The sequence below is a fragment of the Carex rostrata genome, chromosome 6 (assembly GCF_964058835.1).
Source record: "Carex rostrata chromosome 6, lpCarRost1.2, whole genome shotgun sequence".
Classification (NCBI taxonomy): Eukaryota; Viridiplantae; Streptophyta; class Magnoliopsida; order Poales; family Cyperaceae; genus Carex; species Carex rostrata.
In genome coordinates this window covers 5288012-5314383 of record NC_135923.1, presented here as the reverse complement: position 1 = coordinate 5314383, position 26372 = coordinate 5288012, and the positions used below count along the sequence as shown (strand labels likewise).

Genomic DNA, 26372 nt, shown 5'->3' with positions numbered 1-26372 from the left:
TAAGCAAAATTTGTAAATGTCAAACGAGGAACCATGAAGGTCATATTGGGCAACAATAATTTGTAACCACCCATATGCCTCGTGAAATCAAAGTCTCTGATCGCTTTTCATTTGTTTACATTACAATGCAATGAAAGAAGAATAAAAACCTTTAAATACCCTTGAAATTTCCCTTTCACATGCCTAACACAAAAAATTTCATTTTATTAAATAAGACTGACCAAAGAATCTTTACCCTCTGCCAAAACTCAAAACTAAACTTGCTCTTTTGTTTCATGATTTGGAGCAAAAGCTAGGTCATATATCTGGTCATATTTTTCTACAAAGTGAACCTCCAATCCTTCTTTCACATTTGGGGCAAGTTCATCAAAATCCCGCCTGTTAGCTTCTGGAAATATTATGGTCTTAATCCCGCTTCGTCTCGCTGCAATAGCTTTCTCCTTAACCTATATCAGAACAGAACATTCATTATAATCATGTTTATAATTTCTTTCATATACGCAACAGAGAAAAGGGAACAAATATTTGTTATACACATTCCAAGCACCATTTTTTATAACAAATATAATACCAAAACCATTTCTTGACACCAACTTAAAAAACAAAAAAATCAGGAAATCACCAGTATACAAAGGATAAGTTTAATAATCATTATAGCTAGAATTTATCTAGATATGTACTTACAGAAGTAGAACGCAATTAACTAACATTTTGAATAAAACCAAATATAAATAACCAATGCTGCTAGGCATAAGTTGCAATCCGAAAACAGAGCAACAACCAATCAACTAGGCCTACCCATGTATAAATCAGAAGGGTTGCCTCCAACGGGGATCAAAGCCTTTATATTAGTAACTGACACATAGATTGGAATTTAATACCCTCTAACTTACCCCCATCAAGTATATTGCAAGAAACACATAAAACACCTTACTAACTCCAGAAAGCATGACCAATCACCTCTGCAGTCTATACAACTATGTTCCGAATGTTGAACTACATATTTACCATCCATTCTCATTACTCGCTACAAATACAGCAGATGAAGGTTACTTTTGGTATTTTGGTATTTTGATTGGGTCCACCAGGTTTATTTCCAGGAATGCAAACCATTGTTTAACAAATTGAATAAGGCATCGTAATTACATACCCCACCAATTGGAAGAATTCGTCCGGTCAGTGTCACCTCACCCGTCATTGCCAGATCCTTTTTGACAAGCTTATTCATAGCCAGAGACAGCATGGAAGTGATCATTGTACATCCAGCACTAGGCCCATCCTTCGGGGTGGCCCCTGCTGGCACGTGCAGATGCAGTTTCGATCTCCCGAAAAATTCATTTTCCTTCTCTTTCGCCAACAGAACTGCACGTGCAACTGTATGCGCTATCTGTGCGCTCTCTTTCATCACATCCCCAAGTTGACCAGTCAACACTAATCCACCCTTCCCTTCTCCTTGTTCGACATGTGTGGTTTCGATATACAGGGTGGAGCCTCCCATGGCGGTCCATGCGAGCCCCATGACAACACCTACTGGCGTCTGATCATAGATGCGCTCAGCCTGGAAAACCGGCTTGCCCACGTAGTCGGTCAGATTTGATTCATTTACTATAATCTTTTCCACTGGATTATCAGATTTTGCCTCTGATGGGTTGTCATCACCTTTTGACTTTGCCTGAAAGTAAACAAAAAGGTTAAATATTGAAAATTAAAATTCAGAAAGTAAACAAAAAGGTTTAGATTGTTTCAATCAGGTATAACTGGAACTAAATTCACGTTTTAAAAAACACTATCATCAAGCAGAGTTTGCAAAATAATATATATACTCAAACAGTAATTGACCAAACAACCAGGCAAGACAGTTATGACCCAAACAAAGAAAGTCATTTCAAGCTCCCAAAAGATTTAGTTACAGAGACCCACTTAATCTGAACCAAAAAAAAAAAAAAAAAACTCCTTTCTTCAAAGAAAAAAAGAAAGAATTAGAAAACAGTGATTCAACAATGGAATAAATCTGTAATATTATATAGTAATTTTCAACATCTAAAACTATTTAAGTAAAACAAATACATAAACTAAGTTAAAATTCAATCAGAGAACTGTAAGTTACTCATATTTCAAGACAAAGTTGGTCACAAATTAAATTTCTTTCGATCATCTAAAACCTATTTCATCATATCGTACAAAGAAGTGCTGCCTCAATTACCTCATAATCACCAGATTTTTGTTCAGTAGCACGGCAATGTGGCAGGAGAGGTTTGGCTGGAATGTCATCAATAATTGTCGCCACATCAGCGTCAACTGAATCCTTGATCAAGGTATCTTCCTCTGTGTTCTCAACTGCTTCTATCGTAAGATTGATCTCTTTCTTTTCTGGCTTATTGTTGGTTGTTTCTTTCTCCTTTTCCTCTGAGCTGGTTTCTTCTTCTTCTTCTTCTTCTTTATTTGACGCGTCCTTACGAACCAGTTGTAAAGCTATCTATATGATGGAATAACAAAGAAAAAGTAAGAGAAATAACACAATATTAAATCATCACCATCATATGGACAAACATGGAACTGCTCTCAATGATGATACTAATTTTCTTTCTTGCTTGCTTAATATCTATCATTTAGGGGTTTTATTCTATCACTTTTGGTTAATACCAGCAATTCTAAGTTTTGAATTGCATTTGCAGGAGTGACTTGCAAATGGTGGAAAACTGGACACAACTGCCTGACATCTGACATAAGATTTTGAAGAATTAAATATATAGAAACAAAACCTTGCGATATATTTTTTCGATCTGCTTTTGAAGATTACGAACCCCAGCTTCCCGGCAGTAGTTTTCTATCAGATTAAGAAGAGCAGCATCTGTTACTTCAACCTATCCATGTTAAGAAATTGATTTTGTTAGCTCTCTTCCACAGAAAGAAATATAGAAAATGCATTAAGAACTGAATTATAAAGATTCAAAAAAGCACAGAGTAGAACTTGAAAAGACTTAGATACAATGTTAAGACTGTGCTCCAGAAATTTTATGAGACGGGGAGGGGAGGGGCGGGGAAAGTGGCAGCGCAAAGAGTTTACCTCCTCTACCCTGATTTGAGGGTTACAAAATTTGAATAGTTTGTATATAGAGTTCACCTCCTCTCCCCTTCTCCCCCCCTCGAAATTTAGTGTTATGAAGCAAGTAAACAGGGGCTGGTCAGGTCCGGTCACCCCCCCTCTTCTGGAACATACAACAACAACAAAGCCTTTAGTCCCAAACAAGTTGGGGAAGGCTAGAAATGAAACCCAACCGGAGTCACAAAACCAAGGTAGATAGTAATAATAATAACACTAGTAGTATTAATATAGTAATAATGGTACCAATTATAATATTAATAATAATAATACTAATACTACTAACAATACTATGCCTACACTATAAATCGTAGGGCCTACGTCCTTCACCCCTTCTGGAGCATACCCTAAGAGAATTTAGGGAGTGTATAAAATAGACTAAAAAACCATTAAAATCAAATTACATGCTCTAGAAGAGTAGCATGGGACTACCTGCTCAGGTTTGATGCCACAAGCCTCTTTAGTAGTCTTCTCAAGATAATCCCTTGCAATGTGCATCTTTTCATCTGTGATATAACCTGCAATCGCAATATTCTCCATTCTATCCAACAAAGGATTTGGTATCATCTCCACCACATTGGCTGTACAAACAAACAAAACCTTTCACAAGAAAAGGAAACAAAACAGGAACAAAAAAATGTCAGGAAGCCAATTTAAACTTAGAGAAACTCCATATATGACCATATGCAAACATATACTGACCTTTGATAGGTCAATTGGAACATCGAGGTAGTGATCAAGAAAATTTGCATTTTGTTCAGGATCCAAAAGCTCCAGTAGTGCACTAGCTGGATCACCTGAATGACCTCTCCCTAACTAATTTAATTTTCAAGCAGATAAGCAATGATTAGTTACATAAATGCCACATTAGAAGCTGGTGATGATTTTTTTTTTTTTAAAAAGTACCTTGTCAATCTCATCTATTAGAACTAGTGGGTTAGCAGTCCCCACCGCTTTCAAGCATTGCACCATCTTTCCAGGCATAGCCCCGACATAAGTTCTCCTATGACCCTGTATAATTTGCCATACTTTTTGAAGTACTTAAAAAAGAGTGTCCTTAATTTGTAAAAAAGCATAAAGTGCTTAATTGACCTTGATTTCTGCCACATCTGCTAACCCACCAACTGAAAACCGGTAGAACTCTCGGTTGAGTGCACGTGCAATTGAGCGTCCAATACTGGTCTTACCAACACCAGGTGGGCCCGACAAACATATGATCTTTCCTGTACATAAAATAAACCTATCAAAAACAGACGATATCGAAGTAACAAAAGTTAGTATACACAGTTAAAAGGATTGTATGAAACATACCTTGTGAAGTGCCTCTTAATTTCCCCACAGCAATAAATTCCAGAATTCGCTCCTTCACATCTGACAAGCCATAATGATCCTCGTCCAATATTCTTTGAGCACGGTGCACATTAAAATTCTCATCACTGCAGCAATTCAAAAGGAAGATATTAGATAAAACCAGGGTAAAACTTTCAATTTTAACAATTTATGTAGTGATTCAGCGACTGTTCTCAATAGTTGCAATAAATAATCCACCTATAATCTCCCCAAGGTAAAACTGTGAGCCAATCCAAGTAGTTACGAGTCACGTTGAATTCACTGGAGCTCGCTTCGAGTAATTGTAACTTTGTTAGCTCCTCCTCTATTACTTGTAACACATGGGGGGGACATTTGTCTTTCTTTTCTTCTATCCTTTCCCTGAACTTTGCTGGATTAAAAAAGAATTTATATATTTATAAGAGTCCAAAGAGGAAACTAATTTATTATAAGTCAAGTAGAAGGACAAACCAGAAAGGGCTGTTTTATCATCAGTCTCCAATCCCAACTCCTATAGATTATGTAAGAAAATACTCAGATACGATGAAAACAATAACAAAACATGGTGCAACAAAAATTAATTTGTGCCAAGATTTTGTTACCTTCTTGATAGCCTTCAGTTGCTCATTCAGTAAGTACCGCCTCTGCTCACCGCTTATTTTCTCTTCTATAGCTTTTGCAATTGATTGCTGAAATCAGCAAAAAAAATCAGGTATAAGAAAGGACAAATAAAGGAAATAGAAAATTAAGTAAGAAAAGGTATTTAGTTCTACCTGTATCTTGCTGATCTCCATCTCTTTCTTTACTAGCTCTAGAGTAAGCTTTAACCGATTCTCCACCTGTCCAGATATAGGTACATGATAAGAGAGTTTAAGATCAAGTCTAATCAATTTAAAAAGTCGGGAACAAAGTGACTTTTGCTTACATCAAGTTCTTCGAGGACTTGTTGACACATCAATTTATTGGCCCCAGAAATAGCGGCACCAAAATCTGCTAGCCTGGGATAATTGAACTCCCCAATATGCTGAAAGCTCATGAAAAGATATTTATGTTTGTATGAAATTATTCTAGGCTTGCAAGAAGCACCAAAATATATATATATATAAAAAAAAACTTGAGGAGAAGTTAACAAGATACTTTGATGGTCTGAAGACTAAAAAAATAAAACCATGCAAACAGAAAGGTCATCAAACCAAAAAAAAAAAATCTAGAATATTAAAAAAAGAGAGAAAAAAAAACCTGAGTGTAGGTCTGAACATGGTCCTTCCAAAGAGAACTTGTCTTGAGAACATCTCTAAGTGTTGATATAACTTCAAATGAGGTCGCTTTTATCCTATCATTATCTTTGTCATATGGCTTTTCCTAAATATCCAAATAATAAGGCATGAAACCACCAGCCACTTCACAAAGGAGGATAGAAATGAAAAAGATTGAAAACCTGCGAAGTTACCTTGAGATGGTCGACTTTTACAGTCAAGGGGTCCTCCTCAACCTAAAAAAAGAGAGTTATTTTATTTTTTATTTTTGAAAAGAAGATGTTAAGACGAACATTAAAAATATGCACAATCATTTAGGAGATCATGTAATAGTTTTACAAAAAGTTCTACTTACCATCCCAGTTATTCGCAAACGCCTATGGCCAATAAGCACTACTTGATCGCCTTGAATATTAGTAATCTACAGAAAAAATATAAGAAAAAAATAATTTTAAGCACTTTAAAAATAATATATTATTTTTATACAGATTATAAAAAAATAGAGAGCAAAAAGAATACCTGAGCAAGTGTTCCGACTTCATGCAAACGGTCCAACAATTCTTTCCCTTTGAGGTCGTATATGCTTTTCTCAGAATCCCCTGTACTAGGGTCACTCCCTGGTTCATCCTTTACAAGAAATGCACCCGCATAGGCAATTGACCTCTTACGATTATCATTCAAAGCTTGCAGCAATTTGGGATCCTACAATCAACTCCAAGAACATTTATCCCGTTAACACAAACATATATCAGCCAAGCAAATAAGATTTTCCCAAGCAATATTAAACTGGTTCACCTTTACATAAATAGGCATATAGAAACCAGGAAATAACGGTCGGTGAGGCAATGGCAATGCAATAACCTGAACAAACAAAGGGCAAAAATATAAGAAATGAGCAAAATTTTGAAAAAATAACATGATTGCATTTGGACTACATCTTTAATGATAACTAATAAGAAATACATAAAATAATTTTTAACTCTTCAAGTAAATAGTACAAGATGGGAACAGAAATAGTCAACACAGGGACTAAAAAGACTTTATGCCTTGCAGAAATGCTCAAATTGAGTCAATTCTGAACTAAAATGATTACTGGCAATCACATTGATGCACATCATAGCACTGAACAATAACAAAAACACGTAGCACACATGACAAAAAAATCACTATTTGGCCGGATTCAAGACCAATTAAGCAAAAGCGCCCAACAAAGGAAAACTTAAGCACCATTACCAGCTAATGTTCACACCTCGATTGGAGCAATTACTACCAATCAGAATTGAAATTTGTCAAATTATAGAAGTTTACACAAACACATGGCAGGCATATCTAGGCACCCAGATTGGTAGACTCCTGACCAAATAAGTCAAACACACAAAGAGAAGGAAACTTCCACAGGCAAAAACAATATTCAATTCTCAATTATTATGATTGCCAGCAATCATACAGCAGCATTTACGCAAACAGTTCACATGCAACACTTATAAACTCAAATTTGCATGCGTTATGCCTAATATGCAAATGTGCCATGTTGGTATAACTTATTATTGGACTACATACACACAAATGCAAATTGATAGATTACAGGTACTCGATCGTTAAGAGTCGAGAAGACAATGTTAAATTAACACAAAACTAAAAAATGAATCCATGTCCAACAAAAGGTAAGCATAATGTGGAGCATTTACACAAACAGTTGACATGCACGGCTTCAAGATCAAATATACACATTCCTCAGGCCATACATACAGACATACTTAGAAAAAGGGAAAATTAGACTGACAGTGAGACAATCCTCAGGCCGAGGTTTAGTTGGCACAATGGCTCCGGCCGTTTTTGAGTCTGCCTCCTCTTCTCCCGCTTTCGCCTCTGCTTCTGCAACACTATCGGCCTCGTTTTCTGACGACTCCGAGCAGTAGAAGACTCTTCTCCAGTTGTTACCCGTCTCCCGTCCATTATTACTCCTCAGAGAGCTCAGAACCCTAAGTAATGGAGACGAGGAAACAGATTCTCCGCAATTCGTGCATTGTTTGAGCGGTATGTGCCTCAAGCGAGACTGGAGGGATGTTGAAGTGAGAACTCTGAGCATGGAGATAGATCCAGAGAAATTCGCTTGATAAATCGTTTAGATTAAGCAGGAAGGCGCGAGAAAAGGAGAATAGAGAAAAGAAACCATTGTTAAACCCTTGCTCAACTGGTGGACGAGCAATTACCAAAATGCCCTTGAAGCTGTAAATGGGCTGTGGGCATTGGCAGTTCTCATTCTGATATTTTTTTTACCAGGCCTTTTTTAGAGCATCAACATCTCTGATACTATTAGAGTTTTTAATCTGACGTGACAGTTTTTAATTCAGTTTTAGGAATGTGGGAGAATTTCTTATTTAGAAACTATGCAGAAAAGTTTCTTATTAAGAAACTGTTTATAAACTCTATGTTGGCCAAATGATTGGCTCAAATTATTTCTCTTTTTTTAATTTGTTGCTGACGTGACTTAATAGAAACTCTAAAATGAGTTTCAAGGATGTGAGGATTAGAAATTTTAAAGACCATAATTTCTAAAAAGTAGTTAACAATTATTTATAAATCATTTTGAGTTTTAGGGATGTAGATGCTCTTACTGACTTTGGTGATAAAATACATGGTAAATATTTTGGGAAAGTATTAAAAAAAAAGGTGAGGTTATCATAATATATATTTATTATGACCGATTCATATTATGAACTTATATTGTATTTTAAAAGTTTAACTATTGATTGAACTATTAAACATGATACTCATATAAAAGTGTATTTGGAGAATAAATTTTACATTTTTTAGAATTTTTTCGCTATTTTTTTAATAGATAGAATTTATAGCTTTATGATGTTCTAAAAATTTCAAATCAAGTGATTTTTTATCTATCTTAAAAAAAATAAGATGATATAATTTTTTTTGTAAAATTTGATTTACAGATACATATTCATATGAAAATTGTATTAAACGATTCAGAATAATTTAACTTTAAAATAAAAATAAAAATTTATAGCGGAGACCACCAACGCTATGTAATACAAAGCCTCACTAGGAGGGAATAAAAAAAAAAAAAGCTAGTCCTGTAGTTCATGTCCAACAAAGTGCCATGATAATAGCCTTGTTCGAGGCACTCCGAGCAAATAATTCATCGAAGCTGTCATTAAAATATTTAAATAAAAAGATAGTTCTTTACACCTATACATTGGGGGTGAGTCTTCATGTTATACATGTAATTATGGAAAAGTTTGGGGGTGAACCTAGTCCTGTAGTTTCGGCCTGAATTCATCCTACGTGGCCAGTGAAATGGCTTTCTTGTAGCCCAAGTAGAAGGGAATTAGACAATGTAAATACGATTTCAAGGGACTGGACTGGCCGGCCGACTTGAATTGCTAAGACGAATCAAATCAAATCAAATCAAATTAAACTTATTCTAATTTGAATTTTGAGTTTGAATAAAATTTAAATCGAATTAGTTTGATTTGTTTCAGAACAAACTTAATGAGTTAATTGTGAATTTTTTTTTTAATCAAAGTTAATTAAATCACAAACTACGATATTTTTTGGCAGTCCTACCGCCCTTAATTATTTTCTGAAAATTGGATAGCTCAAGCTAGAGTATTAATTATACCCGACAAGGGTATACCCTACCCTACCTGCCCGTGCCCGCCGCCCGGGGTACCTGTGCCCGAGCCCGGGTATGGGTCGGGTACTCGGGTACGCGGGTACGAGCAAAAAAAGGACCGGACCGATTTTTTTGGACAAATACCCGACCATACCCTACCCGACCATACCCGTACCCGACCTTACCCGTACCCGACTTTACCCTACCCGGGTACCCGTCTACCCTTACCCGTACCCGTACCCTTATACCCGACCCAATAATTCAAACCCCAAATTCAAATTTCCCCCCCAAATTCAATTTAATTTATGTTTTTAAAATTCTGTTTTTTAATTTATGTTTTTAAAATTCTGTTTTTATTTATGTTTTTTAATTTATGTTTTTAAAATTCTGTTTTTATTTCTGTTTTTTAATTTCTATTTTTTAATTCTGTGTTTTAATTTCTGTTTTTTAATTTCTGTTTTTAAAATTCTGTTTTTATTTCTGTTTTTAAAATTCTGTTTTTAATTTCTGTTTTGTAATTTCTGTTTTGTAATTTCTGTTTTTAAAATTCTGTTTTAATTTCTGTTTTTTTATTTATATTTATATTTTATTGTTTTAAAATAAAAAAAAACATAACAAAAACAGAAAAAAAAATAACAGGAAAAAAACGAAAACAAAAAAACCAGAAAAAAAACAACAAAAAAATAAAATAAATAAATACCCGGACCCGGACCGCCCTACCCGTCAAGGGTACACGGGTACGGGTATAGGACGGGTAGGGTATGGTTTTTGAAAAAAATACCCGACATACCCGTACCCGTATACCCTAGTACCCATCATACCCGTACCCGAGACGTACCCGTGCCCGGGTATACCCGGGGTACTCGTACCCGCCCGACCATTAATACACTAGCTCAAGCATTGCATTGGATCTTATCTGATCATGTCAAATACCTATTTGTACCTATTTGAAATGAAACCTTGATTTTGCACTGAGCCACTGGCGTTGCTCTAATTTGAACGGTACATGTTAATTTGTGATTCAAATCTAAATAGTTCGCCAACCAAATTTCGGACGAACTATATCCAGTTTGAGTTTGAGTTTGAATAAGATTTGAACCGAACCGATTTGATTTGTTTCATAACGAACTTCAATCGAATGAGTTAATTGTAATTTTTTTTTCGAATCATGTACTACGAGCTTTTTTGACAGCCTTATATGCCAGTCCGGTTTTTGAATTTTTTTGACATCAGCAACTTCATTATTGGAATAATTACTAATTAAGTACCTATTTTTGAAAGTATGCGTTTGTAAGTTATATTACATAATATTTCAGATTGTTAGAAAAATATTAAAGAAACTTATTTAAATATATGACGGAGATAGGATAACTACATGTATTCATATTAAATATTGATTTAAACGTCATCCATGATATCAATATGCCTTCCTCTTGTACTTGTTTGGAATTAACTCCTTAAGCGTGCTTTCAAAACTGGACACAATTTTGTTAAATTTCAAGGAAGCTGATATGAGTACCCGCGCTACAGTACTTGCACAATACCTGTACCTAAATTGCTATAACTGTTTGTGGGGACCAAACTGCCATAACTGTACTTCAGATCTGTAACTTTTTTTTTTAATATTAATAGTCAAATTTTGAAGCATATAGTCCAAAGAACAGAAGTATTTATATCTATATAGTAAACAATGTAAATGATAAATTAATTATTTTTAAATAATCGTACCCGCACCTAAATTGTCAAAATTACTTGTGGGGACCGCAACTGTTCCAGATCTGTAACTTTATTTTAAAATATTAATCGTCAAATCTTGAAGTATATAGTTCAAAGAACACAAGTATTTATATCTATATAAACAATGTAAATGATAAATTAATTATTTTTAAATAATCGTACCCGCACCTTTTTTTTGAAATTTCTGATGTCGTACTCGCACCTAAACTGCCATAATTGCTTGTGGGGACTGCAATCGTTCCAGATCTATAACTTTTTTTTTTAATATTAATAGTCAAATCTTGAAGTATATAGTTCAAAGAACACAAGTATTTATTATCTATATAGTAAACAATGTTGTAATTTTTACATAACTGCTTGTGGGGACCTAAACTGCCATAATGTTGTAATTAGATCCCTCCCCTTTTTACATATGACACTGAAAGTATTAATATCTAAGTATTGACAGTATTTATATCTATGCACTGAAGTATTTATTTTTATGAGGTCAACTATTTTTATTAGAAAAATATTGACGCGGAATTAGTGTCGAGGCTTTGAAAGGGTGCTGCTGGAATTTTAGAATAATAATTAGTTGAGACTATATAATATCTTCTAAGAATAATAATTAGTGGACACAATATAATTAGTGGGGATCATAATACATTATTCCTCTAAATGCGGGTATTGTAGCGCGGGTACAAAAATGATTATTCTAATAAAAAATAATATCTAAATATAATTTTTTTCATTCATAAATAAATTTAATATTTTTTATAATAAGTTTGTTAGTTATAAAATATATATTATATTATCAAAATAATAGTTATTTATCGTATTATAATATTATATTATTCAGTAAAATATACACACATTACACACACAGAGTTTAATAAATCAATTTAAAAATAAAAAATATCTTTTTTATAACTGGATGACATTTTTTTGGGACCCGTTTACACCCCTACAGGATAATTTCCGAAAAAGCTTCCATAACAGTACGAATCAGTCCATCAGATTTGAGTCTTTTGACCTGACCAATCCAACCCGACTCGCACCCGTTAGCAAATTACCTCTGGTTACCCTGCCGTGTCTCTCGGCCTGAGACCTGACAGTGCCAGAGCTAATGCCTTCTTCATTCTCTCTTCTCAGGCGATCAAGCTCTCTTCTTCTCCGGTTTCTCTCCTCTAAAACCCTAAACCCCAAATCAAGTAATCCGTTTTCTCCCCTAATTATTCGTACTTCCACCATCAGATCCCTCTATCGCGGCTCCAGCGAACAGCGATGGTACTGCTCCTCTCCATCTTCTGTGGCACAGGTGGAAGAGCCGACGACATCTGATGGGTTGACTCTTGAGGGGATTGCGTCGAAGGGATGGACGATATTAGACGAAGGGGAAAGCGATTGGCGGAGCCATGCCGCTGCTATTGCACAGTCAGTTCAACTAATCAAGAAGCGGTTGCAGGTTGATTTTGTGATTGAATGCATATGAGTTTAACCTCAGATTTTGATTATTTCATTATATCATATTCACATTAGAGTAACTAGTAAAATAATTTTTAGCTGCACAAAGTCTGTAACTTCTAAAAATGGATGTTGTTACTAACTACTGAGTCATTCCTCTTTATGAAAAATTTACAATTATGTTAAGTGAATCTATTAAATTAATTGGTAATTTCAAACTGTTTCTAATTTTAGGGCTTCTCTTGTTGTAGTGGGAAAAGCTCATTGTAAGGTCAACACAACTAGGTACTGTACTAAGCAAATCGGACTTATGGGATGACCCAGTTCAAGCTGGGAGAATAAGCCGTGAACACCGTGACATAATGGGAAAGATAAAAGAGGTAACCTGTTTTGAACAGGAGCTGGTTGAGCATATCGACATGCTGAGACTTGCTCGTGAAGAGAATGACAAAGATTTGGAAGAGGTGCGCCCACATGCCTTCTCTGCTTAGTGTTGGTGAATTTGTATTAACTTTGATAACCTTTTTGGTGTAGGAATCCATGAGAGCGTTGGCTGATATGAGGAAGAATGCAAAGGAGAAAGAGCTTGAGGCATTACTATCTAGGGATAATGATTCCTGCTCCTGTTTTATAGAGGTTGCTATTTTTGAGTTTCTTTTTCAATGAATTTTGTTTGATCGGCACTTCTAAGTTTTCCAATATTTTGTTGAAATAATTCTTGAAAGATCAACACTTTGGTTAACCTTTTCTAAGTTATAAACTTTTATCCTTGTAAAAGATCAGCATACTGGATATGGTTAAAATAATTATGCTTGTTAGCATATACTATTTTCTTTTAGGGGCAATTTGGCTTGGAGTAAAGATGCAGAAGGGTATAAGTGATGGGTACCGTATTACTTCTTGTCCGAAGCATTTTTGAAGCACAAATATAGAGATATAAGAGCCTGGCAAAAAATGTCTGTAAGCCAAACAGCAGTGGTTGAGAATCTTGTGAACCCAAAAATATAGTTCTCCATACTAAATTATCCCAAAACAGAGAGAAGTAATTCAGTAACTTTAAATCTAGTTCTAATCTAGTCAACTTACGAACATTCAAAGGGGCCCTTATTGGGTTTGATCTAGGTTTGTGTCTTTAGTGGTGCTAAACTTGCATCATGGTTCTTGTTGAAGCATAGTGGAGTCAACAAATTCGAGCCAAACAAATAACAGAGAAACCAATTAAATACTTTTTAGTATTTATAAATTACTTATGCTGGGTGAAACTTTAACTTCTAAATGTATAATTTTGTGCTGCTGTTGTGCAGATTCAAGCTGGAGCTGGAGGGACAGAGAGCATGGATTGGGCTTCCATGATTTTTAACATGTACAAGTCGTGGGCCCTCAGACGAGGATTTGGGGTAACTGTTATAGAAGAAATTCCTGGTGAGATTGCTGGAATCAAGGTAATTCAGTTGTCCTCAGTCATGCATCATATTTAGTTTTTTGTGTTGCATTACATGTTAATCCTTATCATATTTGTAGAAAGAACACAATATTTTTTTTGGTATTTGCAAATGACTCCTAGCCTTTAAATTAAGATGATTTGAAGCAAAGAGTAAGTGAATTGCCCTGAAATCTTAGATATTGAAATTACCTTGGAATAGGTAGTACTATTTTTGCTGGAGAGAAAAAAAATGATAGAATTATTCCATCGTACTAATCAAACAGTAAGATGGTATACTGGATGTTATTTGCAAATTTGGTAGAATATTGGAGGAAAATTAATGTGTTATATCCCTTCTCAAAATGTACAAGGTATCTAACAGTTTTGTCTTGTACCATGTTTTTTTCTCAGCGTGCGACAATCAAAGTAGATGGGGAGTATGCGTTTGGATATGCCAAATCAGAGGTGGGAGTGCACAGACTGGTTCGCATCTCCCCATTTGACAGCTCTAAGCGGCGACACACCTCGTTTGCTGCTGTGGCAGTGATTCCCATGCTTGGCGGTGACACCTCAAATCAATACCAGATAAAAGAGTCTGACCTCAAGATCGAGAGGTTTCGGGCTGGTGGGCCTGGTGGCCAGCATGCCAACACAACTGACAGTGCAGTTAGGATTGTGCATATACCTACTGGGACTACCGCCACATGCCAAAATGAAAGGTACATTGTTAAGCCTTAGACTATTTTACTTTCTGTATGCAAGTTTTTCAGAAAGTACTATACATTTATTTCCAAAACTGTGAAACTTTAGAAGGCATAGACAACCATTGGTAATTTGTTCATGGAGAAGGTACCATTAGATTGTAACAAGAATAACTTCTCTGACAAGAAAGCTTGATTTGGAGTGCAGATCACAACACCAAAATAAGGCATCAGCAATGGCCGTTCTACAGTCGCGGCTAAATCAGCTGGAGATGGCTCGCCAGGCACAGGTGAACGCTGAGCACACCCAGTCACTTTCTGAGATCGGCTGGGGAACCCAAATTAGATCATACATTCTTCATGTAAGCTCCTTTTTTGTTTTCTTTCTTTCTTTCTGATTAAGATCACCATTTTTTGGGTACCTTCTTCAAGCAAAGAGAACCTCATAACAATAACCAAACTTGAAAAGGAAACTGTTGCACTGTCAAAATAAGAGTGACCAAACTGCTTTAGCGTACCATTTCAGAATGTAGTGTGATTTAAATAGTTGTATATATGTTCGACCTCCTTCCTTGATACCCCAGCATAACTATTTTGTGTGTTTGCAATTTTGCCGCCGCAGCCTTATCGGATGGTCAAGGATCTACGCACAAACTATGAAGTTTATGACCCAGATTCGGTACTTGATGGAGATATTGATGGTTTCATCTTGAACTATTTGTCGGCATTGTTGGATAAAGAAGATGGTGTTTGAACAAATGGAGTTCTGAAAATCTTTTACAAAAATTGATGTGGAAAGTATAATTTTGGCCTCTAAACCACTTTACTGTTGAAAATGAAATTTAGAGAGAAAAAAGAGCAATAGGTTCTTGCTAAAAAATAATAGTTAAATCACCTCCATAGAATAACCTGTCAATTTTGTGGCATTGAAAGATAATAGGAATTAGCTAGTTGATGTAGATGTTCTTCCGTGTATTTTATTCAAATATTTGTTCCATGTCAATGTTTAATAAATCATATATTTTATTTTTTAACTGCCAACCTTGCTTTTGTGTTTTTATTATGTTTCGTCCATATTAAACTTTGTAATTATTAAGATGTCAAAAATGAAATAGTCGTATTATTTTTTTAGACTTCATGCTTAAGTTTAAGAACTGGGCGATGAAGAAATACATCTATAGAAAAATGCAAGAGTAACCAATTAAACAAGCAACAAATGACGCATAAACAAGATTTTTTAAACTTGGCTGTTTGTCTGGTTGACCGTGAGGACATGTGCGTGTTATAAATTCTGTTCTGCAAAGTTCATCGAGATCTCTGTCAGATCACCCTGAATCACTCGGGAACAATAACAAAATCGTTAAACAAATTAAGTAAAGCATTGATGGCTCACTTGACTTTATAAACTATTCTTTGAATGTTTGAAAAGTTCCTACATCTTTCTCTCAAACCGCCTAATCCTGTAATCCATGTGCAGGTTAATATTGAACCTCAACTGAAATAACTGGAGCTATACAAGCCTCTATCCAACATTAATCAGTGTCCTTGTGATATGGATATAACACTCTGCTGACTTCATCGGGTGCATTGGCTGGCCCGACCCACTCCTTCCTGACTTGTTTCACGTCACTTGTATTGAGTGACTCGTGCGAGAACCCGTACATTTGTAGAACCTGATTGTCTGCGAAGTTAAATGCCCGATCAATCTTCTTCAGGCACGGTTCAACTCCGAACTCTGTAAAATTCGCGCATGGCTTGCACCCGACAAAATGCGTCACAAGAGGCCACCTAGTACAACAAGCTATCATCATGTTATGTACATGAAATAATATTGCCTAAATTATATTTTCTTTGAATTCATACCAATAATTTATGAGTGAGGTTATGGTACTATATATGCATAGCATAATGGTGATTACTATGGATCAACATCACTATTTTCTATGTCCAAACAATTGATCTGAACCGTTTACCATGATCTTCATATAAAAATATACTTGTCGATCAAATTTTACCTTTTTAGAATTTTTTATTATAATTTTAGATAGGTAAAAAATCACTTGATTTTTACATTTTCATATAAAGATCACGTCGAAAGGTTCATATCAACTATTTGAACTTTGAAGACGAAAACATAATCTGCGCTATGCATAGTACCATAGCTTCAATCATACTTTGTTATTATAACAATGTGTGCATGGGCCTGTGCATTTCTAAAATCTACTGATACTGGGGTGATACTCGTACCTGTCATCGCCGAAGCCTGGGTGGTTCTTCTCTACCATGTGCTCGTACCGGTGGACGATACCATCATAATATCCATGAAGACAATAGCTGCTCTCTAGGTACACCTTGTCGCTCCATGTGTCATGCTGAGTGATCAAGATATACACCATTACTGATTGATCGTCAGCCTCAAAGAGTGGCCTGTCTTTCAGAAACCCTGCCATCAGCTTGCCGGCTTCATCCCGGACAGGCCCATTGGGGCCCATGGGGACCCAGGCATCTAAAAGCTCCAGCGACCACTGGCAGTTACGCATGAAAAAACTACCAGTGTTTAGCCCGTACCAACTTTTTTCCTTGTACACCATGTCATCCCAACCGTGAAATACAAGGTTGTATGGTTTGTACCGGTCCCATGGAATCTCAAATGCCATGTCAGTGAAGAATGCATCAGAGTCCATCCACCAAACAAACTCTACCTTCACAATCAAAAGAATAAAATATAAATAATTATTTACATTACAATTTAGACATAGTAAAAGTATTAAATAACAGTTGACTTCACTAATCACTATTAAAAAAAAAATAGACACTATCTTCTAAGTGGAATCCTAAAAGCAGAAGCTATGATCATGCAAAAAAGAAAAGAAAAACAGAAGCTATGAGCATGCTATATAAATATTTCTTTGACAAATAAAGAAAGTTGAAGCACCTCGGGATGTGAGAGAAGGAGAGAACGAAGGAGTGGCAACTTAGCCCAAAACCCAGTCATCTCTGCATCAAGGAAAGCCATATTGTAATATATCTCAATCCCGTGAATCTGGCAATAGTCCATCTTGTTTTTGATTGCCTTTAATTGGTAGTGATCCCCAACCGGATTTGCACATGGTTTAGGCGAGGATCCGGTCACAAGTAGCACGCGCGGTTTGGAACCTGAGAAAAAATTAGGAAATGCCGGGTTAAGGCGAAGCCACTTGGCACGGTTCAAGTCCCAGTTGTTTATCTTCGGGCTGAACGTGTATGCTGGGTCGGTTAAAGAGCGAAAATGGGGCACCTCCTTTTTCACTTCTACTACAACTTTGTCTTGTTGAATTGGTAGATAGCTTGAGTTTGTGACAATCTGCACTAGAGTACCGTACGAAGAGGTGAAATATCTCGTGCATAAAACTAAGATGGTAAGAAAGAGGAAGCAGATAACTGTGTGCTTTGTACTGATCAATAAGATGTAATTGTACCACCGCCCGGCCTTCCGGTCGGCGATTTTCATTCTTGTAGTAGGATGTGATTTACATTTGTAAAATTTTAGTGGGGTCTTATATATACACAAGGAGAAGAGGGACTAGAGAAGTGTGGGAAGCAAGGACTAGAGAGTAGAGAAATTCAACGGATAAATAAGAGATCCGGTATGTTTATTTTACCTATTAATCTGTATGTTTAACATAGGGAATCTTTCTGTTCAATATCTATTATATATTAATTAACTTTTTAATTGTTATAATTCTCTTTTTCTTCCTTAACAGATTTCAGTGTGTTTGCAATTGAGGTTACTTAAATGGTCAACCTAGAACGGTATCCATCGGATTGCTCTGGTTAAATCCTATTCGTCAATCTGCATCAGACGGACTAGAACTAACAGACATTTTCTTAGATGGAGAGGATCCAAATCCAGACTGTAGAATTCATCCAGAATTTAGAACTACTAAACAAAGAAAGCAGTAATTCATACCCTTGTTTTAAGAAAATTTCAATAAAGAAACCCCACATTTGGATGCGCACATTCGGATTTGAATCAAAATTTCTTAATTTCATGATATTTTCAAAGCAAGGGCTTAAAGAAAGAAAAAAAATAATGCAATTGGACATAGAGATCATCTAATATAGGTTTTTGCAGCTATCCATTATCATATTAATTAAAGCATTTGATAGTAGTAAATTCATTAAGCAAACATTAAATTTAGAAATCAAATTGAATCATGTACTGGCAAGAGATACATATTGACAGGTCTATGATGAACTATTTGTTTGGCATCTTTAGGTAAAATATGTCGTGTAAACATTATGGTTCTGAAAATCATTAATAAATAAATTAAAGTAAAATTATGGTTTTTTTTTTGCCTTCAAGCCATTTTCGGACTTAAAAAAAGTACAATTGTAAATATCTGACACCATGTGCCAGTTAATTTGTTATTTCCAGAATTTATCGAGATCTCTGTTTGGCCAACTCAATAAGGAAAATATAACTATATATAAACAGAACCATTTTACTGGCTGTGAGGGACTTTTCATTGGTTGACTTAAAAGTTAAAAAGTTCAATTTAAACAAACGACTTTTAAAAAGTACAATTTAAACAAACGACTTTTAAAAAGTACAATTTAAACAAACGACTAGTTATACTGGTAGAAACAGTAGCTCTTAATTGACTTGCTGACACCACGTGCCAATTAATTTGTTATTTTCAGAATTTATCGAGATCTCTGTTTGACCCATTGTAAATCACTCAGGATTCAGGAAGGAAATAACAACTATATATAAATTAGCAAAACCATTTTTTCTGGACATGCAGGACTTTAATCACTTGATCCTGTTTTATTAGTTCAAAACAGAATATTCTATTTCTTTTTCTCAGACACAATGATGTGTTCAAGTTCCAGTTGTTTGTTTTCAGGCCAAATGTGTACTTTGATCGATTGAAGAACGAACAGGAGATTGGTTTTCATCAGGTTCTTCATCTACTACAATTTTGCTTGCTGAATTTGTAGATAGCTCAAATTTGATATAATCTGCATTGAAGCACCTTATGGAATGCTGGGATGGATCCAGGTTTTTCATCGGATGGGGGCAAAAACATAACGATTCGGATTTAAATAGTTAATCAAATTCAAACCTATTAGCTAATCGGGTACTAAATAAAAAAAAAACAATGCTCGAACTTGTAGTTTCTATTGCTCTAACTTCTAATTTTCAATACTTTAACTTGTAATTCTAATTACCAATTCAAATTCAAAGAATTAATTTTAATTTTAACTTTAAATTTAACCCAAATTAGATATCAGAATTTCAGAGAGGGGGCAAAATTTTCAGAGAGGAGTAAAGTTGGTCCGAGTCTATCGATCTCATAAAATTTTAAAATCCAAAAATGGACAGTTGACTCTTCTGGCTCCACTTGGATCCACCCCTGTGTATACATAGAGAAATGATGATGAGAAAAAAGGAGCTGAAAATTACAAAATTACTAACAAATAAGGTTTTAGGTTTAATTTAGTAGTAGGATGTGAATACATATGTATTATTATGTTAGCTCATAGGAGTCAATTAAACGTGAACCAAAATTAATTATATAAACTTTTTGTATTGCATATGAAGATTAACTTAATGTAATATCTATAGTATTTTATTTTAAACTACGTAAAAAATCACATATAAAGTACAAAAGTTTAAAAATAAATTAAGAAAGATAAATTAATTTCATTCTCTAAATCCGCCCCTGATAGGATTTGTTTATGATGCTTGAGAATTCGATGTGACGAGGCGAAACAAGTGCTCTGATAATTTATCATTTGACCCCTTTTTCAGTATGTTGAATTTTAGAGATAGATAGTATAAAATGAAGAGAGAAAATTTATATTGAGAAAAAAAAAAGATTTTTTTCTTATTACAAGATTTCCTATTTATAATTACAAGGCTCCAAAACTAGCCGTTGGTACTATTTCCTATTTTAGTAATGAAGGTACACGTTACCGGTATCTATCTATTTTTGTAAATAAGTAAATTTCTATTTCTATATTAATTAAATAATGAGATCTATAATTTAACACTCCCCCTCAAGCTAGGAATGTATATATCATATAATCCTAGATTGCTAATAATCTTTTCAAATGGATTCGGGTCCAAGCCTTTGGTGAAAATATCTGCAAGTTGATCTTCACTTTTAACGTACGGTGTTTCTATTTCCTTTGCTTGAACTTTCTCTCTAATGAAGTGGCAGTCTACTTCTATATGTTTCGTTCGCTCATGAAACACGGGATTTGATGCTATGTGTCGTGCCGAGTTGTTATCACAAAACATTTTCATAGGTTCTTGAGTTTTAAACCCCATGTCCGATAAGAGTTGCTTAATCCAAGTTAATTCGCTTGCGGTTGATGCCATGGCACGATACTCCGCTTCGGCACTTGAACGTGCCACAACATTTTGTTTCTTGCTTTTCCATGTGACTAAATTTCCGCCTACAAATATGCAAAAGCCGGTTGTCGATTTTCTATCTAAGCTTCCGGCCCAATCTGCATCGGAATAGCCACATATGTTGTTAGAGTTATTGTTTTTCATCAAAATGCCCCTTCCGGGATTCCCTTTTAAATATCTCAAAATTCTATTTATAGCTTCTAAATGTGGTGTTCTTGGTGAGTGCATGAACTTACTAATTTGGCTTATGGAAAAGGATATATCCGGACGAGTAACCGTTAGGTAGATTAATTTTCCTACAAGTCTTTGAAATTGGTTCATATCTTTTATTGGTTCACCATCTTCACTATTTAATTTATGTTTGTAATCAAATGGGGTAGAGGCCGGTTTGCATCCTAGTTTACCGGTTTCTTTTAATAAATCAAGTGTATATTTCCTTTGTGAGATAAAAAGTCCTTTATTTGAAAAAGCCACTTCTATTCCTAAAAAATACTTGAGGTATCCTAAATCTTTTATATCAAATTTTTCTTTTAATTGTTTTTTTATTGTTTGGATATGTTCAAAATTGTTTCCGGTAACTATAATGTCATCTACGTATACTAAAATTAGAGTTGTGTTGGTTCCATTACACTTGGTAAATAGAGAATGGTCGGCATTACTAACCTTAAAATTACAAGAAATTAAATAAGAGCTAAGTTTGCCATACCATGCTCTTGGAGATTGCTTCAATCCGTAGATTGATTTATTTAGCCTACAAACCAAGTTAGAATTGTTTTCCAATTTATGACCGGGTGGCAATGTCATATACACCTCCTCTTCAAGTGTTCCTTGAAGGAAAACATTTTTAACATCCATTTGGTAAAGATCCCAACCATTATTTACGGCAATAGAGAATAAAATTCTAACGGTATTCATTTTTGCCACCGGTGCAAAGGTTTCATTATAATCTATTCCATAGGTTTGTGTAAACGCTTTGGCAACTAATCTTGCCTTATACCGTTCTATGGTACCATCACTATTATATTTGATTTTATATACCCATTTACATCCAACCGGTTTCTTATTTTTTGGTAAGAGGACTATTTTCCAAGTTTCATTTTGTTCCAAGGCACTAAGTTCTTCCTTCATGGCTTTGCACCAAATTGGATTTTCAATGGCGTCTTGATAATTGTTTGGTTCTAATTTATTTTCAACACAAGTGAGAAATGTATGGTATTCGAATGAAATTTTGTCATAAGAAACAAAATTTTCTATGGGGTATTGAACCGTGTAGGTTTCATAATCTCTAAGTCTAGTTGATGGTGTTGGTATCCTAGGTGACCTTCTAATTCCTAAATTATTTTGTACTAAACCTTCACTTGTGTTATTATTAATTTCACTAACTTCATTTTCACAAATATTGGTTGGTTCACAATTTAAGTCATCCATATAAGGCATCACAATGTGGTTGTTTATATTTGTTTGGTCAAATACTTTTTCCTTGAAGTATGGCTCATTTTCAAAAAATGTAACATTTCTATAAATATATAATTTTTTATTAATCGGATCATAACATTTATAACCCTTTTTGTAATATGAGTATCCTAAAAATATAGTTTTTTGTGACACAAAATCAAGTTTATCTTTTCTTTTGATATGCACAAAACTTGTGCAACCAAATATTCTTAAATGATCATATGTAATTTTTTGTTGGTAGATGATTTCTAACGGACTTTTATTACATAAACCCACACTTGGTAGTCTATTAATTAAATGTGTGGCACAAAGTAGGGCATCCGACCAATAAATTTTAGGAACATTATTTTGAAATAGTAAAGTCCGTGTCATTTCTAATAAATGTCTATTTTTTCTTTCCGATACTCCATTTTGTTCCGGAGTATTTATGCAAGTTGTTTAATGTATGATTCCTTTTTCTCTACAAAGGTTTGAAAATTTGTTGTTTATAAATTCGGTTCCATTATCCGATCTAAAAATTTTGAGTTTGGCATTAAATTGAGTTTCTATAAGACATAAGAATTCAAAAAAACACCCAAACACTTCATCTTTAGATTTTAATAAATACAACCAAGTAGTTTTTGAGAAATCATCAATAAAAATAACAAAATACTTAAATCCATTATATGAATCAATTGGGGCCGGTCCCCATACATCGGAGTGAACTAAATCAAATAAAGCCTTAGTTTTGCTAAAGGAAGGTACAAAAGGAAGCTTTGTTTGCTTAGCTAACTTACATGTTTCACAATTCATATAATTTGAATTTTTAAAATCTAAAATACTACTTAAAGTCTTGTCGGATGGATGCCCAAGTCTCTTGTGCCATAGATCAAAATTAACGGTCTTTGCGGAAGCACACAAATTAAATTGCTTGGAGTTCAATAAATAATGTCCGTTTTGTAAAAATCCCTCACCAATCTTGACTCCGGTTTCCCGGTCCTGAAATACGACGTTTTTACAAGAGAGAATTGCATTACAATTTAATTCTTGTGTTAGTTTATTTATAGAAAGTAAGTTTATGGGAAATGTTTCTAAGTATAAAACATTTTTAATTAACTTGTTACATAAATTAATTTCCCCTATGCCATTTATTGGTGCCTTCATGCCATTTGCAACTAAGACAAATTTATCATTCTTGGTCGGGTTTATATTTGATAACAATTGTTTGTTACCAAACATATGATCGGTTGCTCCACTATCTATAATAATTTGGTTAAAAAATAAATCTTTTGAGTAAGAGGCAATACCACATGCACTAAGGGTGTTTAGGCTCCCAAGCAGCGCAGAAAGATGCTCCAGAGCTTGTTGCACTTGATCTCCAGCGCCATATCCACCTCCTGACCCGTTTATTAACCCGCCAGCGCCATAATAGGTTCCTGACCCGATTGAACTTGACCCGCCAGCGCAATATGGGAACTGACCCGCTAGACCTGACCCGTTTCCGAAAAAAACAGAGTTAACGGGTCCGCCTGGTTTATTGGGTCCGCCAGAGCTGCTGTTGGGTCCGAAATAACCATTAACGGGTCCGCTATTTGTAATGGGTCTGAACCTTTGGTCGCTGAATCCTCCAGAGTGGCTAATGGGTCCGCCTGGATACATGTGGGTTCCCAATCCGACTTGATTCGGACCCGTTAGTCTATTGACCCCTTCTTCTTCATTCGAAACAGCGAATGTCTTATTTTTTCCACCGTTTCTTCCCCAATTTTGTCCATCTCCTCCTTTCTCCCATCTAATTTTTTTAGGTTTGAGATGCGGATAGAGAAACCAACACCGATCTTGAGTGTGACCCTCTCTTTTACAGTGATTGCATTTTTCGCTTTTATTTTGATTTGGTCGATTTGGATTGAAATTGGGGTTTTTTACAGCTAAACCACGAGTCTCGTATTCCTCAAATTTTGTGATCTGTGGACCACCCATGACTGATCTCCTACTTTCCTCTTGTTGAATTAAGTTTTGAATTTGAGAATAAGAGGGAAGAGGTGCCGTAGTCATGATTTGAGACCTTACCGCTTCATAGCTCGGATTCAGCCCGGCGAGGTATTGAAAGATGTCATCTTCTTCATCTCGTTTCTGAAGTGTGGTCAGATCTGTGGTTAGAGGCCGGTAAGTCCGAAGTTCGGCCTTTTTCTTCTTAAGAGCACCGAGGTACTCGGTATTACTTCTTGATCCTTGCTTTTCCTGTTGGATTTCTTGCATAAGTTGATAGATATGGGAAAAATTATTTTGTTGCCCGTACATGGTTTTTACGGCTTCCCACAACTCATACGCCGTGTCGGCCGTCTCGAAGAGGTCAGCTACGGTTGGCTCCATTGACAACATGAGCAAGGTTATGATTCTATCATTTTTCGTTCTCCAATTTTTTGCTGCCTTTTTTTCGATTTCGGTCTTATTTTCTGGATTTACTACCGTTGGCTCTTTCATTTCGCCGGTGATATATTCTAACACCTCCCGACCACTTAGAGCTCTATATGCAGCCTTTGCCCATGACAAATAATTTTGGCCATTGAGCAAAATATGTGTTAGCTTTTGTTGCCCTTGCCCTTCTTGAGCCATTTTGATTTTGGCAGATTCTTGCAGATTTTCGCTATTTTTTGGTACCGACTAGCTTTGCTAGTTTATGTGATACTCGGGCGGTATATTTCAGATCTGTCGCTCTGATACCATGTTGAATTTTAGAGATAGATAGTATAAAATGAAGAGAGAAAATTTATATTGAGAAAAAAAAAAGATTTTTTTCTTATTACAAGATTTCCTATTTATAATTACAAGGCTCTAAAACTAGCCGTTGGTACTATTTCCTATTTTAGTAATGAAGGTACACGTTACCGGTATCTATCTTTTTTTGTAAATAAGTAAATTTCTATTTCTATATTAATTAAATAATGAGATCTATAATTTAACACAGTACAATGGGATTCTTCTGTTCCATCTTCTAATATTAATATTTACAAGCTGTTATTGTCGCTGGTTATTATAATGGTTAATTTAAGGGGTGAATCTCGATGAATGGGTGAATTGACTTTTATTTGTTTTCAAAATTTATATACTTAGTATATAACATTTTATATAGTTAAAGAGTAAAATTTTATAAACACTGTAAAATTGATTTTTATACTCAACATAAAAAATTAATATAATTGACCTTGATATAGGTTTCATCTCTAAGAGTTGTTTAATTATTGTTGTTAGAGTTGTTTTTCTACTTTCAATTTTTTTTTTAAAGTTAGTTGGGGAGATACCATTGATAATTATATTGATAAAAATATATATTTACAAAGTCCTAATTTTTATGCCCTAGTTTACATCAACGGTAGCTAATAAATAAAGCCTCCAATTCAAGGCGGTATAAGGATCCCCATGGATTTTTTTTTTTAAATTAAACAACTTGCATAAAAAAATTTAACACTTGACAGAATTATGAACAAAAATAAATATCATTTTTTTTAAATAAGACAACTTGCATGAACAAATTTTAAACACAAATGTATTTTTGTAAATAATAAAATTATGCTTGATAAAAAAATAACATTGTTAGTCGTGTATAAAATTTCTACAGAGAAATACAAGAAGTTTTATTATTTTTTTTTGTACCTTGAATACATCAAACACTGGTCCAGAGAAGCATGAAAATATATGAGTCAAACAATCATAAATAAATAAATAAAAAGAAAAACATGATTAAATGATTGAAAACATATATAATATGACACGGCTAAAAAACATGATTGAAAGCCAACCCTTTTATGTATTTATTATTGTAATAATAATTATAACAATAATAATATATGCCTCATCATCATCATCATCATTATAAGATTTGGGCTATACGGTTAACAAAAAAAAAAAAAA

General features: G+C 34.8%; 3 protein-coding genes across 5 annotated transcripts; 1 reads left to right on the top strand and 2 right to left on the bottom strand.

The window, feature by feature from the left end:
• LOC144555325 (lon protease homolog, mitochondrial-like) lies at positions 1 to 7893 on the bottom strand. The gene is made up of 20 exons (XM_078303615.1): positions 7472 to 7893; positions 6484 to 6549; positions 6208 to 6390; positions 6044 to 6109; positions 5883 to 5924; positions 5672 to 5794; positions 5358 to 5456; positions 5206 to 5271; positions 5035 to 5121; positions 4904 to 4943; positions 4652 to 4823; positions 4415 to 4539; positions 4196 to 4326; positions 4010 to 4114; positions 3806 to 3919; positions 3536 to 3703; positions 2763 to 2864; positions 2204 to 2476; positions 1151 to 1672; positions 1 to 446 (listed from the first exon to the last, which is right to left on the bottom strand). The coding sequence occupies exons 1-20, from the start codon at positions 7775 to 7777 to the stop codon at positions 255 to 257; spliced, it is 2982 nt and encodes a 993-aa protein (XP_078159741.1). The 5' UTR covers positions 7778 to 7893; the 3' UTR covers positions 1 to 254.
• A 4189-nt stretch (positions 7894 to 12082) lies between these two features.
• On the top strand, positions 12083 to 15660 carry LOC144555736 (Peptide chain release factor 2). 3 transcript variants are annotated; one of them, XM_078304149.1, is made up of 7 exons: positions 12083 to 12503; positions 12901 to 12966; positions 13037 to 13138; positions 13807 to 13944; positions 14337 to 14644; positions 14835 to 14988; positions 15249 to 15660. In XM_078304149.1, the coding sequence occupies exons 1-7, from the start codon at positions 12165 to 12167 to the stop codon at positions 15378 to 15380; spliced, it is 1239 nt and encodes a 412-aa protein (XP_078160275.1). In that variant the 5' UTR covers positions 12083 to 12164; the 3' UTR covers positions 15381 to 15660. The 3 variants fall into 3 exon arrangements, with proteins under 3 accessions (XP_078160275.1, XP_078160276.1, XP_078160274.1); XM_078304148.1 differs by having other exon boundaries at positions 12084 to 12503; positions 12754 to 12966; XM_078304150.1 differs by lacking the exon at positions 12901 to 12966.
• Positions 15661 to 15989: 329 nt separating this feature from the next.
• LOC144555680 (putative xyloglucan 6-xylosyltransferase 1) lies at positions 15990 to 18214 on the bottom strand. Its single transcript, XM_078304083.1, has 3 exons — positions 17562 to 18214; positions 16874 to 17328; positions 15990 to 16414 (listed from the first exon to the last, which is right to left on the bottom strand). Exons 1-3 carry the CDS (start codon positions 18114 to 18116, stop codon positions 16159 to 16161), a joined length of 1266 nt encoding a protein of 421 aa, XP_078160209.1. The 5' UTR covers positions 18117 to 18214; the 3' UTR covers positions 15990 to 16158.
• Positions 18215 to 26372: the final 8158 nt, after the last annotated feature.

Coding starts and splice junctions, on each gene's coding strand:
- LOC144555325 (XM_078303615.1), bottom strand. CDS start 7,777: ATGCTCAGAGTTCTCACTTCAACATCCCTCCAGTCTCGCTTGAGGCAC. Junction 5,795..5,882: donor TAAAAGTCGACCATCTCAAG/GTAACTTCGCAG, acceptor TTGGATATTTAG/GAAAAGCCATATGACAAAGA. Junction 4,540..4,651: donor TTACCTTGGGGAGATTATAG/GTGGATTATTTA, acceptor GAATTGCTGCAG/TGATGAGAATTTTAATGTGC.
- LOC144555736 (XM_078304148.1), top strand. CDS start 12,165: ATGCCTTCTTCATTCTCTCTTCTCAGGCGATCAAGCTCTCTTCTTCTC. Junction 13,139..13,806: donor CCTGCTCCTGTTTTATAGAG/GTTGCTATTTTT, acceptor GCTGTTGTGCAG/ATTCAAGCTGGAGCTGGAGG. Junction 14,645..14,834: donor GCCACATGCCAAAATGAAAG/GTACATTGTTAA, acceptor TTTGGAGTGCAG/ATCACAACACCAAAATAAGG.
- LOC144555680 (XM_078304083.1), bottom strand. CDS start 18,116: ATGAAAATCGCCGACCGGAAGGCCGGGCGGTGGTACAATTACATCTTA. Junction 17,329..17,561: donor TCCTTCTCTCACATCCCGAG/GTGCTTCAACTT, acceptor TTGATTGTGAAG/GTAGAGTTTGTTTGGTGGAT. Junction 16,415..16,873: donor CCAGGCTTCGGCGATGACAG/GTACGAGTATCA, acceptor TTGTTGTACTAG/GTGGCCTCTTGTGACGCATT.